We start from the raw sequence: 17,721 nt of genomic DNA, 5'->3' as shown, positions 1-17,721 counted from the left end.
ACAAATCCCAATCTTCCCACAGCTGAAAGCACACCGCTACATTTCCCACCGGGAGTTACGCGATAGTGCACGGGAACTCCAGCTGATTCATTCTGCCCTTAATCCAGGGACATTTGTCACTGGATGTAACACATAAACTGCTGCTCTCGCTGGGATCCATTAACTCACTCTGGAATATTCTTGGAACTAAATCTGCCCGACTGTGCCTTCACTCAGCTATTGGGCAAGTTATTCAATTACTTTTGCTAAATGTTTAAGTGAATGCCGAACATGCTGCCTGAATTATCAATGGGGTGAGAGGTGATGCATCAATGTTGCCACTTTCCAACAAAACACACACATTAATACACGCATGTCAGTCACACGTGTAAAGAATACCACAGTAAATGACTTTTACATTTTTCTGGCTCCCAATAACTGAACGCTTCCTTCATTTTCCGGTTCACATCCCACCACCGCAGCTGATGGAATTTAAATTCAATTGATAAATCTGGAATATAAAGCTGGTCTCAGTAAAGGTGACCATGATAACTTTCATTGGTTGTTGCAAAAACCCACCTGATTTTTAGAAGGGGATATCTGCCATCCTTACCCATTCTGGCCTTTATTAACCCCAGAGCTACAGCAAAGTAGCTGACTCTTAACTTCCCTCTGAAACGGTATGGAGAGCCACTCAGTTTGGGAAAATTGGGGGGTGGGGGGGGGGGGCGGAGAGCAAAGTTTGGACAACATCGTGTGAACGAATGTATAAAAGAAAAAATATAACCACTGTATAGCTGTTGGGAGTGGGATTGGAGTAGGTTCCACCCAGCATCTAGTTCAGGGCCAGCTCCCATCTTGGCTGAGGTCAAATGTTTTGGCAAAGGCCAATTATCGGCAACTTTCAGTTCGGTGTGGCTCAGCTCCCTATTGGGCAGTTCATGGTCCAGTCACTGACTGAAGCTTTGAGGAGATTTACATTTGATGACTTATTTTGACAGATGTGAACCGATTATTTTGATGGATGCCCAGTAGAAAGCCACATATTATAGTGGATCTGGAGACAGAAGAGTTTAGATGAATGGAGCGCAAAGAGGCACCATGAGACTTACTGGCACAAAATAATAACAATTGCATTGCCTGTCAAGGCCCTGATTTTCTTCCATTGTTTATTGTAAGGTTAAAAAGCTCCCATCCTGAATTTATTCAGAAAGAATGTGCAGGCCAGGACTATACTAGCCAAATGGATGGAAAATACAATGTCTTCTAATCTAGAATTGCACAAACTCAGCCTGCTGTTATAACGTTAATTAAAGAATAAATCAGCCTTTAACTAACAGCACATAGGGAAAATAATGAAACTATTTACATTGCCTCTCCATGACGAATGGCAGCAGCAGCTGTATAACGCTCTGCCTGCTTCTGTTTAAATAATAAAGGCTCCATTGCGTTCTTGTTTTGATTTAATCTGACGATCCAGGTGGAGATAATGTCAATTGTACACATTTCAAGGGATTATCAATTCATCAGAGTCTGATTATGATTGTATGCCCTTTATATCTTATCAATTAGATATATTGCATTATTTGTGCTGCTGTCAAATGCGGAGTATAACAATTCCGGAGTGATCATGGCCCAGCAGCCTTTGGAAGGGAGTCTTAAGGAAATCACCTCACTCCATCTCAGCATTTCCACCGTCTGAGAGGGAACTGCAATTGCTTTTAACAGTTAAAAAATCTCTCGGGTAGTTGTTCATATTGCCAGGGCCATTTTAAAATGCGGTTTTTAATCTTTCCAGTATGGGAGTACCCCACTAGATTTACCCTCACATTAAATTTTAACCAGCATTTGAACCCAACCGAGCATAGCTCTGTTCAACCATGTGAACCGGCAATTACTATTGCGAGGCACTGTTGTGTAGGGCCAGTAAACCGGTACCTCGAGCATAATTGTGTCATGGGAGTCAGTGCAACATGATGACTGACACTAAAGACTGATAAATACCTGAGCTATTCATCAACGCAGACAGATAAAACCTATAATGAGAGGATGCAATTAATGGGGTAGTGTAGGATTACAAAGGATTTCCTGACAGCTAATAGTCTGGTATTCTAACTAGAGATTTAGCTGGAGTCCTGGCAAACTCTCTTTTGATTATTTTAGAAGCTGTCAAACACAGAATAGTTCCCATGACCCGAGACAAAAAATCATCACTTTTTTTGATATCTTGGAGCAGTCTTAGATGACAACTGGTGACTGTGCCCACATGCTCTGTCAGATTGCTCCCTAACAGATTCTGCAATAATCAGTGCTGATTTCTCATTCTCGGAGTACGGTGTTGAAGTTTGCAGTCGACACAAAACTTGGCCGCCTGATAAATGGAGAGCACCAGTCGACTACTTTGGGAGGATGCAGACAGACTGATAAAATGGACAGACATGTGGCAGATGCAACTTAGTTTAGTTTGAAGTGATAGACTTTTGGAGAGGCAGTATAATTAAATGGTATTATTTTAAGAGGTGGGCACACAAGAGCAAAGAGACCTGGGAATACTTGGTCACAAATCCTTGAAGGCGGCAGAGACAACAGATGAATGCTTGGTTTTGTAAACAGGAGCATTGAATGTAAAAATGGGAAGTCACGTTAAACTCACAAATTTCTGGCCAGGCATCAGCTGGAACATTGTGTAGAATTCTGGGCACCGCAATTTAAGGCGGCTGTCAAGGCCTGGGCGAGGGCGGTGGTGGGGAGGGTTTAACCAGGATGATATTAGGGTGAGGAACTTGCGTTATAATGAAGTTGGGACAGTATTCCTTGGGGCAGAGAAGGTTACGGGGAAGCCTAATAGAGGTATTTAAGATCGTGATGAGCTTCAAATAGAACAGAAACTGTTTCCTCTGGCAACTGGGTCAGTATTCAGAGACTGTGAACTTAAAACAATTGGTAAAAGATCTAGTGGGGAAATGAGGAGAAATTCCTTCAAACAGAGATCGTTAAAGGTCTGGAACACTACATCTGTCAGTGCCTTCAAGGACCCAGCACAGGCATGTCAGGCAGAATGGCCTCTCTACACTATAGGATCTCATGACTCTAACTTGTGAATAACTCCAATTTCAATGCCATCCAGAGATTTATAATTTCTTCTCATCTTTACAAGGGGATATCATTGGGAAAATACAACAAAGGTAGAACAGAGAAAATACTCTACTAAAGTGAAGCTGTTAATCAATTTACACGTCAGGTCTCAGTATTTTACAAAAATATCTTACCCCACTACGAAGCCATCAGGTACGATAGCGGCATTTAGGGGGCAACTAGATGAATACATGAATAGGACGGGAATGGAACGATACGGACTCCGTATCAGGTTTGGAAGGCCGAAGGGCCTGTTCCTGTGCTGTACTGTTCTTTGCACCATTTACATACACGATACTGAGTACTGATTTCTCAGCTGTATGGCAGGTCGAGTTATAAGAGCTATTTATTCAATTTTTAAAATTCACATTGGGTGTTTATTCACATGGGCGTCGCTGGCTGACCAGCATTTATTGCCCATCCCTAGTTCCCTTGGAGGGCAGTTGAGAGTCAACCACATTGCTGTGGCTCTGGAGTCACTGGTAGGCCAGACTAGATAAGGATGGCAGATTTCCTTCCCTGAAGGAGACATTAGTGAACCAGATGGGTTCATCTGACAATCGACAATGTTTCATGGTCATCAGTAGATTCTTAATTCCAGATTTTATTTTATTGAATTCAAATTCCACCATCTGCCACGGCGGGATTCAAACCCAGGTTCTCAGAACATTCGCTGAGTTTCTGGATTAATAGTCTGGGGGTATCTCTTTCAACACCAAACAAATAAACAAACTCAAATTAACTTAGGGAATAGTCTGGGGGTAATACCACTAGGCCATCACCTCCCCATAATTCCTAGTTTTCTCCTTTCTTCTTAAGGTGAAGACTTGTGCTTCCCAGTCAACTGTCAACGTCTGATCTATGACAGTGAATGCTGGTGGCTTCATTACCTGAGTGGGCCTCATGGATAAGCCAAACCAAAGCACACCTTCAGTTGACGCCCACAAATGCATGTATCCTGCAGGGCCATTGGATTATGGTCAGATGAGGAAGACCCTGGCGAAATTTGACTTTACGGAACCCAGGAACTTTGAGCGCAATAACAGCTAACCCCCCAACATCTCTTCAGCTGAAATAAAAACAGAAAATGCTGGAAATACTCAGCAGGCCTAGCAGCGTCTGCAGAGAGAGAAGTAGAGTTAACTTTGAAGGTCTGTGACCTTTTATCAGAGTTCTGATGAAAGGTCATTGACCTGAAATGATAGCTCTGTGCCCTTTCCAACAGATGCTGAGTGTTTCCAGCATTTTCAATTTTTATTTTGGATTTCTGGCAATAATTTCTGTCTCTTCAGCAACACTCGGGGGGTGAAAGCTGGTAGCTTCCTTACCTTTCCGGCCAACACCACAGCAGATGTTGCATTTACTACAGGGCTGTCAGAAGAACAATAATATGATGGCTTCCATCATGGCTTGGTTGAACTAACTGAATGTGGGACATTGAATGCGGACATTGACAATGTTCTTTGTATTCTTCAACACTGCCCCTTTGACTCAAATGTCATTTAACTTTACACCTACCTCTGAGATCATTTCAGTTGAGGGTGATGATCTTGACCGGACATGGACAGCCACTGGGTTTTCAGATCGTTCAAGCAGGTTGTCAGCAGATGCAAACTTGCCAGAATTCCTTGCTGACGAGTGCCTATCAAATGGCGGCTGTGGGTGATACTGATTCTGACGGGACTGGTTGTAGTATCGGACTGGATCTTGAGGAGCTATTTTATTCAGCGTTAACTCCGAGCCGTATGTGCGCTCCATGTTCATTCTGTGCCGGCTCAGTGAGGCTCCGCCACCGGCCTGATGTGCACTGCCGTAGAAATCAAAGCTGCCAGATAGTCCAGGAGGGAGCGTCGAGGAAACACGAGCTCCTTCGGGCAATCGTTCAACAGGCTGGCGGCCATAGATGCTCTGATCGAGCAGCGAGCTCATACTGGAACAGGAGGAAAGGCTCTGATCATCGGACCGGCTCGGCTGCAGATAAACACTTTGCGACCGCTCCTTAACCACCCCAGTTTCCTGCACCACGGGCCTTTTGCCAGTTTTCCGGTGAATGTAATCAGCAAGGGCGTTCTGCTGGATCTGTTTCAGTTCGGGCTTGGAGAGGTTCACTGTTGACAAGGTCCTTGCGTCTCTTTCGAAAAGCCTCCGCCTGTCTGCCACGGACCTCAGCTCTGTGGCTTCGGGGAATGTAAAGGTCCGATCTTTTTTCTGCTGACCGGCAAATGAGGTTTCGCTGTCCGACACTCCCAACTCATTTATTTTCTCAGGCTCGGAGTACGATCGCTTCTTCTGCTCTGCTGTCAGGCGCTTCCTGTTTCCGATACGGGCAACATGGTGACTGCTATGAAGCTCTTTGCTGCTGAATTCGGGCGTCAGATTCCTCACTTCTGTCGGCGTGACGCAATGCCTTTCCTTTGGTATGTGCAAGAGCTTTGCCTGAGACACTGACCCAACGTGGGCCGAGGCTGGCCTGTCGGGAGTCTTCTGTTTGATCATAAACGGAGAGGTTAAGTCCAGATCTTTCCGCCGGAAAGAAGTGGCCCTCAGCACCTTGCTTTGAGCATCTTTCAGGCTGTTTCTGTAAGCCCGGTTAAATGCATTATCGGGGGGAGAACCCGAAACATCGTCTTCCCAGAGCGTGTTCTTGTCACCTTTATCCATCAGCTGGATAGAACTTTTGCTCTTGCTGAGCTGGGCTCCCTTGTTTGTGATGGGAAGTGAAATACGGTTACTCCTCGGGGCAGATTTAGCAAGAAACTGCAGCTCTTCATCCTGACGCCGCACTTCCTCCATTTTATTCCCGATATCCCTGCTCTCGCAGGTCAAATGATGCAGGATCGGGGTCTTATCTGCAGTTATTAGGTTGTTCAGTGAAGTTGATGGCTGCCTCACTGGTTGACTTTCTGTGGCACTGCATCGGCTCCTCACATCATCCATGCAGTTAATGGAACTTCTTGCACTGGAAGACTGGCTTAACCTACCGGAGTCTGGGCCGTAGAGAAATCCTCGGCTATTTGGGACTCTCTCGCTCTCATGTTCACGTTGCTCAATCTTATTGACAGTCTCAAGCACAGAGGAACGTTTTGCCACTTCTGGTTTTGCAAACTGACCGCTCTGGGAACTTTGGGTGCTACTGGTACTGTACCGTGACCTGCTGAAATCAAACCTGCTTTGCTGCTCCTGGCACTGATTCTGCTCCTCGTATTTGGGTTGAACGGTGGTGATTATGTCACTGTAGCGTTTAGGACACAGTTGCCTCTCGTAGTTACTCCAGTGGTCAGGGACCTGCTCTTTGCAGTCTGGACCCCATTTTGGAGCTAACCGGCTGTCATTATAACTTTCCCACTGCTGTAACATTTTTGCATCCAAACTTTGCTGCCTACGATGGACCATTTTGCTTTCTGGCGGGTTATGCCAGAGAGGAGAGCTTTGTCTGTCTCGGTTCTCATCCTGCGTCCGAGACGGATGATTTTCCCGTTCAATTTTCCTCTGGTAAGACTCTCCATCCACTTGGCCTTTTCCTTGCCAGCTCTCGGCTCTCTGTCTGGGCGGGACTTTCTCGTTGCTTTTCCTTCTTTGCTGTGTTTGTGGAGGCTCGATATTTCTACAAGGATATTGTGCATCGCTTGTGCCGGCACTGGCTGGAGAACTGTGACAAGGCAGTGGTCCAACATCAGGAATCACTGGAGCAGTGTCAGGAGGACATTCTGAATCAGAGAAGACATGTACTTTGTAATGACCACACTGCCCCTCTGGATGACCTGACACCTTCTCATATTCATTGTTAGAATCAAGATGTGCAACATTGGATTGATACAGGGCAGACTTATTGATGATGCTTTGGTTTTTGCTTTCTTCTACATTGCACGGAGCACATTTAGTCCTTTCATTTGAATTTTGAGCGCTGTGTGCATTTTCTCTACTTAGAGCAGGGTAGAGTAACCCGTTATTGCTGTTTTGATGCAAACAGTGAGTGTTGTTGGTTGGTGCCTGGGCGTACCGCGGTTCAGGCTGAGGCACTGGATAAATTCCAGTTGGTAGCATTGCTTGACCTGGTTGTGGTGCGTGAGTGTAACTGTGCTTAGGCTGAATAGCTGGGCTACTTTCAGGGCTCTTCTCCAGCACTGTGTTGAGTTGTCCTTCTATAAATACAGGCTTCAGTGGATGGGTTTGTCCACCAGAACCCGTGCTGATATGGTGAGGCCACGCTCCCTTTGGCTGAGGTCGAACAGGCTTGGCCTGTCCATCCAGACTTGACCAGGAGGTAGGTTTCTCATGACTTCTAATTGCCATGAAACTGTCACTGCGGGTTGGAGGAGGAGGAGGTGCTTTATTATCTGTCTCATAAGAGCTCCTACTTGGGTTATTCCACACTGGTCCAATACTGTGCCTGTTGCCACTGTAGGACTTGTTATAGCTCCGGGGATCGGATTGGGCTCGGCTATTGGAGCTCTTAATCGTCGAGGGGCAGCTAACTTCATGTTCCTCAGAGATTCCGCTGTGAGAGTCATAGACTGTCTTTACATACTTTATGTCAGCTTGTCTAATTCCTTCGTGTAGACTGTTCCTGGAAGGCATGTTTTCCATGGAATAAGAACGTTCAGTGCGGAAGGTTGGAGCTGGGTATTCGGGAATACTGGAATTTGTAGAGAAGGAGCTGTAGGCGGAGTCCCTTTTGCTATGATGGTGGGGGAGCTGATCTATGCTGTTGGTGGATTTGGCAGATGAGAGGTTGCAGGGGTGGTAAGGAGGGTTGGTGTGGTCCAGGCTTTCCATGCTACCCCTTGAACTGTACTGATCAGGACTCCTTCTTAGATACCCGTGATCATAGCCAGAGAGGTCACTGGTAGAAGAACTGGTGAGGTAAAAGAAAAGTATTTTACCACAGATTGGCACTGATTCAAACAAAGAAAAAATAACATTTGAATGCCCAGAAACTACCCTGTTGTGTGCAGTAATTCAATACATAAAATAAAAGCTTAAGCCAGAAATAAACAGTAGTGTGTGGCCAAATGGAAGCTATAATATTCATGTACCTTCAAATACAAACATCAATGTTATTCTGATTAGTTATATCAGGACTTTAAACACCAATATTAACTTTCACGGCACTATAAAAAAATGTTGTTTATTTGCGTGTTAACTCCAGATTACCTTCTGGTATGCTGATTGTACTAGCTGGCTGGCTAGGCTCTGAGGCAAAATGATTTTAGTAATCTCATATTCCACTCATGGTTGGTGGGAGGGGGAACACCACACTGATACCCTTCCTGAAATCAAACATAATTTGGAGCTCGATCCCTTCAGTGGCCAGGACTGGCTGGGACAGAGCTTGTACCCTAAACCTACTGACCCAGAGGCAAGAATGGATCCTAGAGTCAAGTAAATGTTTTGGTAATAAGCACACTTCCTATAAATGCCAACAGAATTCCTGGGAGAATGTCTCTGTTACACTCGGTATTCTGATGGAAAAAGCACATTCTTCACTCATGTTCAGTAATGACCTAATCAATTTGCTTGTCTTTAGAGATAAGTTAAAAAGAAGTGAAGGGCTATGAAAAGTGAAAAATAAATGAAAGGACATCCCTATAGTTCTTTAGATATCAGAGACCATGGTTATCATAGTTGCTACGAAGAAGGTGTAGCAAACTGAAAAACTGATACACGTTCAAGGCTGAAAACATTTGAATATTGAGGTTTGTATGTCCAGGAGCGAGAGATTTCCACCAGTAGACATCATCTCAACAGAGTTAAGTATTAAGACAGAATATACTTTTACCTGTTTCCATTTACATAAACTGGGTTTTTTGTTTAAAGAATTTTTAAAGACATTGATGGGTGTCCCTAACATCCAGTGTCAAATGGCTCCAACAATCGAAACACAGCGAGTGACGCTTGTACCTTTTTTTTCTATGCATGTGTATCGTGTCTGGCACCTTATGCTGCACTCCTTTCAACATCTTCCGTTATAAATTTCTATGCATATATTTATAATGGACACTGCCAAAGTAAAGCCATTAGGTTGCAATTATACCCCCCAACTAGTGGGGATGCTGCAATCCTGTCACTGGCAGTGTGGAATTGCAATGTGACTTTTTACATCAGCAGTTTCAATACAAGCGCATACATAGAAATTTATATTGGAAATATTAACGTATGACTTTAAAGTGAGGATGGAATTGCACTTGTGCCTCCTAGTTAATTATTCACATCCTCTAGTTTTGCTTTACCTGTGGCAATATTTCATCTTGATTTCTCATGTATACAGGGCATATATAGCAAATCTGCTACTATCCTTGATTCCCTTCATTCACCCTCCTCTCTCTCCAAATACTTCTCAAGCAGTTCAGTTTCCCCTTCCCCTCCCCATTCCATGCATTTCCTATTCTCAATGAATCTGACTTACAATCTCTCTGTCACCTCAGTCCACAAATTTGGTGGAGTTTTTTGAGGAAGTGACAGAAATGATTGATGAAGGAAGGGCCGTGGATGTCGTCTATATGGATTTCAGTAAGGCATTTGACAAAGTCCCACATGGCAGGTTGGTTAAGAAGGTTAAGGCTCATGGGATACAAGGAGAAGTGGCTAGATGGGTGGAGAACTGGCTTGGCCATAGGAGACAGAGGGTAGTGGTCGAAGGGTCTTTTTCCGGCTGGAGGGCTGTGACCAGTGGTGTTCCGCAGGGCTCTGTACTGGGGCCTCTGCTATTTGTGATATATATAAATGATTTGGAAGAAGGTGTAACTGGCGTAATCAGCAAGTTTGCGGATGACACGAAGATGGCTGGACTTGCGGATAGCGAAGAGCATTGTCGGGCAATACAGCAGGATATAGATAGGCTGGAAAATTGGGCGGAGAGGTGGCAGATGGAGTTTAATCCGGATAAATGCGAAGTGATGCATTTTGGAAGAAATAATGTAGGGAGGAGTTATACAATAAATGGCAGAGTCATCAGGAGTATAGAAACACAGAGGGACCTAGGTGTGCAAGTCCACAAATCCTTAAAGGTGGCAACACAGGTGGAGAAGGTGGTGAAGAAGGCATATGGTATGCTTGCCTTTATAGGATGGGGTATAGAGTATAAAAGCTGGAGTCTGATGATGCAGCTGTATAGAACGCTGGTTAGGCCACATTTGGAGTACTGCGTCCAGTTCTGGTCGCCGCACTACCAGAAGGACGTGGAGGCGTTAGAGAGAGTGCAGAGAAGGTTTACCAGGATGTTGCCTGGTATGGAGGGTCTTAGCTATGAGGAGAGATTGGGTAAACTGGGGTTGTTCTCCCTGGAAAGACGGAGAATGAGGGGAGATCTAATAGAGGTGTACAAGATTATGAAGGGGATAGATAGGGTGAACGGTGGGAAGCTTTTTCCAAGATCAGAAGTGACGTTCACGAGGGGTCACGGGCTCAAGGTGAGAGGGGCGAAGTATAACTCAGATATTAGAGGGATGTTTTTTACACAGAGGGTGGTGGGGGCCTGGAATGCGCTGCCAAGTAGGGTGGTGGAGGCAGGCACGCTGACATCGTTTAAGACTTACCTGGATAGTCACATGAGCAGCCTGGGAATGGAGGGATACAAACGATTGGTCTAGTTGGACCAAGGAGCGGCACAGGCTTGGAGGGCCGAAGGGCCTGTTTCCTGTGCTGTACTGTTCTTTGTTCTTTGTGTACCATCTTTGTAAGCTCTCTAGTTTCAGAACCCCTGCTACACCATTAAATCCTTTGCCCTTTGTGCTCTTCTCTCTCAGTGACGACAGTCTTTTGCTGCCTCGGTCCTACTCTCTGCAAATCACTCTGTAAATCTCTCTGCATCTGCAACCATCATAAAAAAACCTGTCCATTGTTTTGTTCATTTGTTGTTTTATTCACTTTTTAATAATTTCCCACCTCAGTAAAGTACCGCAGGGCATTTTCTGTGTTGCTCTCATGGTGAACAGATGCTGTTTTTTTCATTACCGCACCTGCAATTTCTTCCCTATGCTAGTTGTGAGGCATAATGGCAACTTAAATCGGGAATAGATTCAGCAGATGCCGAACATGTCACATCTACGCAGTCCAGAGAAGGATGTAAATGGTGGGGCAAATTACTTGGACTGAACTGTCCCTTGTTGTTCCAACACAAACTTCAAAGATCTGCGTAAATACTCCAATGTTTCAAAGTCTCCATACAGTGTGGAATAAAAGTGCTCACTTTATTTGATTCCACAGTGAATGGAGAGGCGGAAAGATTCCAGGCGTAGCACTGTGCAATTAGAAACCTAATGTTACCCAAGATCACTTTTCTGTGTAGGCTGGATGTGCCCAGGCAACAGGAGTCGTCCCTGTGGTTACTCAACATAATGTCAACTCTCAGCCTCCTTGGCTGAGGAACAAAGCAGTGTACTTTTGGGGTCGGCACTGGAGCTGACCCCACCTCAAGGTGAAGCAACTGAAATCTGCTTATGAATTTGACGTCAGTTGATGATGGATAAATAAGATAACTGAGGGCATTTGCTGCTGCATTAAAGCAGGTTTTGGTTCAACAACAGTAACCATTTGCATTTACATAGCACCTTTTAGCATCTCCCTGCCACTGCCTCCTATCCTTTGATACTCTTAACCAAAATCTATCTATCCTCGTGTTGAAAGCTTTAATTGACCCAGGCACCACAGTTTTATTTTTGGGGAGGGGAGTTCCAGATTTCTACTTCTGAAGGAAGCAGGCTCTATTGCTATTCAGTTCCCTGGTTCTTGATGCTTCCACCAGAGAAATTAGTGTCTCCATATCTACTCTCTTGGATCCTTTTAACATTTTTAGACTATAGATAATGACAACAGTGCAGTCATGCTGAAGCCAATGACTGTAGTGCATGAGCACCTATTACTCCCCCTATCCTGCAGTTTCAAGGCAATGATTTAAGTCACAGCTTCTCAGGCTACAGCAACTATCCACTCACTATCTTGCTCAAAAGGTAATGCAGGAGTCCCAACCATGAGCACTGGCCATTTATTAACCCATGTGAAACATTCCAACATTGTGACCAACCCAACACTAGCCTTCACTGAAAAGTCACACGTTTCCCAGAAAGGCCACTGGAGCGCGATTAGGAGCAGGATCCAGGTATGATTTTTGTCTGACTTAACCCAGAGGCTCTCATGGAAAAGGCCACCAAGAAAGACCTTGCTATCACAGTGGCGGCCCCAGCCAATGCAGAAAGATATCCCATACTTTTCAAAACAGGGTTTAAATTTTGCTCCAAGAAAATATTAAATTGGATAGAGTGACTTGAGAAACCAACTTGCATATACATTTCACAAGAGAAGTAGATTGTTTTCAATCTGTTTATATGCTCATTGTTTTCATTTTCAAGTGTTTATTTGCCAATCCGAAAATGAAAGAAATCCTAACCTCCCTTTATTTCTTGGTCCTCCACTGATATAGAACCCGAATCCAGATAATGTTTGATTGTTCCCATGATTATACAATTAGTTTGCACCCATGACTGTTACAAATTAAACAAACCCACTAGGACAACAAGAAGACGTTATAACACAAAGCACACAAAGGAACTTGGCAGTATATATGGGTGCAAATGTTAGTCAAAACATGCAATAGAACAATAGCGACAATGTTAAGTATTTATCTAATCTCTTAAAACAGTGTTGAGTCAATCCAAAGGGAACAGTTAGCAGAAACCTAATTTCAACACAGCGGCAGAGACATTTATTTTCTGTAAGAAAATCAAACAGAAATGCAACCCTCACGGCCAACATGACGCCAAGGGTCATCTGTCATATCCTCACTTAGGTACCAGTCAACATTTCTCCACTGTTAAGTGCAAGATAGCAATGTCACCAGTCACTGTGCACGTTTCCAGATCATGCATCACAGACTTTGGTATGGTATTGACAAGAAATCTCCCATTTCAATGCCATCAAGATGTCTTTTTATCTATTCTAAATATAAAGTATGCAATAACATAATTCAAATTGATCTCACTTGTAAAGATTAAGAATATTTCATACATTTGAACCGCAACTTTTGTCTCTGCAACACACCAATTTAATAAAAAAATAGATTTTCCCCATACACATCTTGCAAAAATCCAAAATTCAGACGGTCCTCCCATTTAAAATAAACATAGCTAATTTTCTACTGTATCTGCTGTGATAGGTTAATGTCGAAAAATGTTACAGGAAGGAGGAAATGAGGAGAGGTGGTGTGAAAAATCTGAGGGAGGCGTCAATTGAAATACAAAATGTCTCCTCCACAAATTTAAGAGGAAGGAGTTCACACTGTTCATAATATTTAAAAATGTTACTTGCAGCAAAGAAATGGGACATACATATACAAATTAAATACATCAGCACAACTAGATTTAGCAAATCAATGTAACTGAACAAATTCCACTGCAAAGATCAGGCATTAAGGTTCCATTCCAACACCCAAAGCACCTGCTCCCCCAGCTGTGCTGGCCAACTGATTTAACCCTAGTGATGTGAAGCCAAGGCAGCACATCTACCAATTAAAGCACGTGTACCTAATTTATAGGCAAGGAGTTTTAGATCTCTTTGATGATTATTAACATAGCTATTTTTATTATCCAGCCCGAGAGTAAGCATATCTGGGGTGGGGAGAAGATGAAAGTGATGCACCTAAATAAAAAACATGTGGTTGTAGGACTCTCTCTTATGCCAACACTGAGGACAAGGCATTAACTGTAATATATATCTTTTTACAGATTTCACAACCAGTATTTTAAGATTCTCTAAATCTTCAACTTGAAAACATCAATGAAGATTAACAGTGAATGTGCGCAAGAGGTTGAAGGAATAGCAATAACTAACAAGCACAGATTGTAAAAAGTCTGCTATTAAAACTGCCACCTCATTACTGCAAGTGAAACAGGATTAAATCCGCTTCGAAGGTAACTCTTTTCTTGGTCCAAATCGTTTCATAGCATAGAAGAAAATAGCAGATTCTCTTGTTGCCATAGGAATAAACGAGACCCTTACTAACCTAGAGTGGTAGGTTTGGTGCCAAGGAGTGCTAATCGTGCCCTGAGATATTTGCATCATGCTTGAATCTGGTTGGGTTTCCACTAACTTCGTAGAATGCCAGGAGTGAGGTCGGGCTGTGGGTTCAGTCCGCCTGTGGACAGAAACAAAACAAAATATCGATTTAGTTACAGAGTAATAGTAACAAATAAAGAGCAAGTCTGATCAACACAGTTTTACTTGTTAGTTTGTTCTGTCCAGTGAACCATTTCCGGGTTCACTTTCACTCTATGGGGGCGATTCTCCGGCCCATGCGTCCAGGTGCATATCACATTATGGACACAGAATCGTGCAAAACGGGCCAAATGTGATTTGCTCCGGGGAGAATCCCAACCCTGCCCACGGTGATGTAATCTGGTTCATGCCTAGTGAGGGTATAAACTAGGTTAGCATATTTAAATCTGTATTTAAATATGCATTTCCGGGTTTTAGCCAGATTCACCTGGCTCCCGGTATTCACCAACCCACTGGCACAACGGGAAGCTGGCGGGAATCACTATTGGTCTCCACACTGAAGGTGCTCGGAGGCCAGTGTAGCCCTCAGGTGGTCAGGGACATGGCTGGGCAGTGCCCTTTAAAAACTATGCCCCGATCTCGGAGGAGCCAGTCTTGCCGCCGTCTTTTGGTCCTGCACATCTCTTTGCGGCAACAAGTTCCCCAAACTCCAAAAAATTGTCTAAGCGTGGCTGAATGGTGATCTGGATCACGCCAACCTACCCAGCAGAATTCTCACTGCTTTTCCCACCAGAGATGACACTTCCAGTCATGGTCTACTCTCACGGCAAGAACAGGGCAGAAAACAGTGCTGAGAAAAGCAACAATTCAGAGGCACGATGCCTTGCCTGATCCTGCTCGAATCTGGACTGAAGTCATTCTGCCACATATGCTTGCAATTATTTAAAAAACAAGAACGTTCATAATGGCGAACAACATTTGTGATGTAAGTAAAACCCAAAGCGAGTGAAAACATTCTCAGGATGGTCCCTTGCTTGATCAATCACATCAAAACATGCACTGGGACTTCAAAGCTCCCTATGATTAGTGAACTATTGCAATAAACACCACACCAGCAGCCAGCTTGGTCTCCCACCAGATTATTTTTGGAAGGAGAACAGCAGACTGGATCAAACCAATAATGAAAAATGAAAAAGCTAATACATAATTAATATCAAAGCAAAATAAATCATCATTTGCAGCTTTCACTTGAGTTTCTAAAGAAAATTAAATTTGGCAAGACAACTTTAATGATTCTTTCTTCCAATGTATTAAAAGTGAAAGGAAGAATGATTGAACTTTGAGGTTCAATGCCAAACTGAGCAAAGTATTCTGAAGCAATAATTTAAATTTATTGTTTGATAATTCAGATAGGCAACTGTGATAAAGTGGAAATCCTTTTGATCTACTACAGAAATTGACTTTTAGGTAAGATGAAAGCCAGGAGCACTGAGTTGAAGCCATGGACTGCTTTATTTAAAAGCTGGAATTGCTTTTGTGTCAATGTAACTCAGTATCTAACCAAAGTGGCCACTGAAGACACAGGGATCAAAACAGACAGTATTGCTTTGGTCGCCTGTTACAAGGACAATGAAATGGGGCTGCTGATGTGATAATGCCCAATTTGCACTAACACATAGCATGGATTTCTACTCCAAACTGACAATGTTATTTGTTCATCGTGGGTATTGTAGCCACATTTGATCCTCTCTCCATCCATAAGAACATAAGAAATAGGAGCAGGAGTAGGCCATCTAGCCCCTCAAGCCTGCTCCGCCATTCAATAAGATCATGGCTGATCCAACATCTTTCTAGCAAGCGTCACTGGATAACAACCAGCAGGAGGAGGTCTGGCTCCTCTCTCTAGCTTATCTCTGGACCAAAAACAAATAACTTAGTTTCAAAAGTGTGTGTTTCAACTGTAATACAATTTGTGCTCCCTTGCGTTTGCATCAATGCACGATTTATCCATCTCAAAGAGTGCACCAGTTTAGATGTGCAGGTTTCATTCAGGGCAACATTCTTTATATAACACGTTGCATAGAATCATAGAATCCCTACAGTGCAGAAGAGGCCATTTAGCCCATCAAGTCTACACCGACTCTCTGACACAGTCTCTTATCCAGACCCTCTTCCCCGCCCTATCCCCAGAATCCTACACATTTACCATGGCTAATCCATCTAACCTACACATCTTGGGATACTAAAGGGCATTTTTTAAAAAACCATGGTCAATCCAACTAACCTCCACACCTTTGGTGTGTGGGAGGAAACCAGAGCACCCGGAGGAAACCTGCAGACATGGGGAGAATTCTACACAGTCACCCAAGGCCAGAATTGAGCCCGGGTCCCTGAAGCAGCACTGTTAACCACTGTGCCACCATGCCGCAGGGTGGGGTAAAGGAATAAAGACAGAAAATGCTGGATAAACTCAGCAGCATCTGTGGAGAGAGAAACAGTTAATATTTTGAGTCATTTACAGAACAGTCTGCAGAAGGGTTATATGGTCTTGGAAGATTAAGTCTGTTTCTTTCTTCACAGATTCTGCCAGGACTGCTGAGTTTATCCAGTATTTTCTGTTTTTATTTCAGATTTCCAGCATCCTCAGTTTTGCACTTTTACTAGGGAGCGGTTATGAGTTGGGACCAAAAACATCATCAGAAAAACTGGTTTTGAAAGTAATAAGAGATTTGAAGAAATGGAAAGGAGTGAGATCTAAAATGTTCCTTCCTACTCTGGCTGCTGGTCAAACTTCACTCTGGCCGGAATCTTACCACCGTTCACGCTGGTGGGATTTTCCCATCCTGCTGCAGTGAACGGAGATTTGGTTGGGCATCAAATTCTCCGACATCGCAGTGGGAGCATGGCATGAACGGCCGGTAAGATTGTGCCCACTGCCTTTAGTCCTTCCCTAAGGTTTTAATTAAAAATAAATAGATCGAGTAATTTCCAAACTCTCACTATTTTTTGACACACAAATGTAAATACAACTTGACCTTTCTGGAAGTCCATTTATGTCACAGACACAATCAATAGAATTTTACTGGAAACACAAGACAGAAAATACTTGCATTAGAAATACTTTATAGACAGATTGGTACAAAGAATAAAGAAAAGCACAGCACAGGAACAGGCCCTTCGGCCCTCCAAGCCTGTGCCCATCATGATGCCCTAACTAAACTAAAAACAATCCTTCTGTCCTTACTCGGACTGTATTCCTTTATTCCCTCCCTATTCTTCAATGTTGCTAATGTGCCTGCTTTCCACCTGGCAGTGCATTCCAGGCACCCACCGCTCTCTGCGTGAAAAACTTCCCCTGCACATCTCCCTTAAAATTTTCCCTTCTCACCTTGAACCTGTGCCCTTTTGTAATTGGCACTTCCACCCTGGGAAAATGCCTCTGACTATCCACTTTGTCTATGCCTCTCATAATTTTGTAGACCTCTATCAGGTCTCCCCTCAGCCTCCGTTTTTCCAGTGAAAACAATCCTAATTTATTCAACCCCTCCTCATAATCAACACCCTCAGAACCGGGCAACATCCTTGTGAACCTTCTTTGCACTCTTTCCAAAGCTTCCA

The 17,721-nt window shown here is 43.7% G+C and overlaps 1 protein-coding gene across 2 annotated transcripts in view; it reads right to left on the bottom strand.

Annotated features, from left to right (window-relative positions):
- Positions 1–17,721, bottom strand: part of shroom3 (shroom family member 3) — a 412,360-nt gene that overhangs the window by 20,930 nt on the left and 373,709 nt on the right. For both annotated transcript variants that reach the window (XM_078214308.1, XM_078214316.1), the window contains 2 exons: positions 14,111–14,242; positions 4,633–7,969 (listed from right to left, as the gene is read on the bottom strand). In XM_078214308.1, coding sequence (XP_078070434.1) covers positions 4,633–7,969; positions 14,111–14,242 — 3,469 coding nt within the window. The remainder of the gene's footprint in view (positions 1–4,632; positions 7,970–14,110; positions 14,243–17,721) is intronic.

The sequence above is a fragment of the Mustelus asterias genome, chromosome 1 (assembly GCF_964213995.1).
Source record: "Mustelus asterias chromosome 1, sMusAst1.hap1.1, whole genome shotgun sequence".
Taxonomy (NCBI): Eukaryota; Metazoa; Chordata; class Chondrichthyes; order Carcharhiniformes; family Triakidae; genus Mustelus; species Mustelus asterias.
This window is presented reverse-complemented; position numbering and strand designations above follow the sequence as displayed.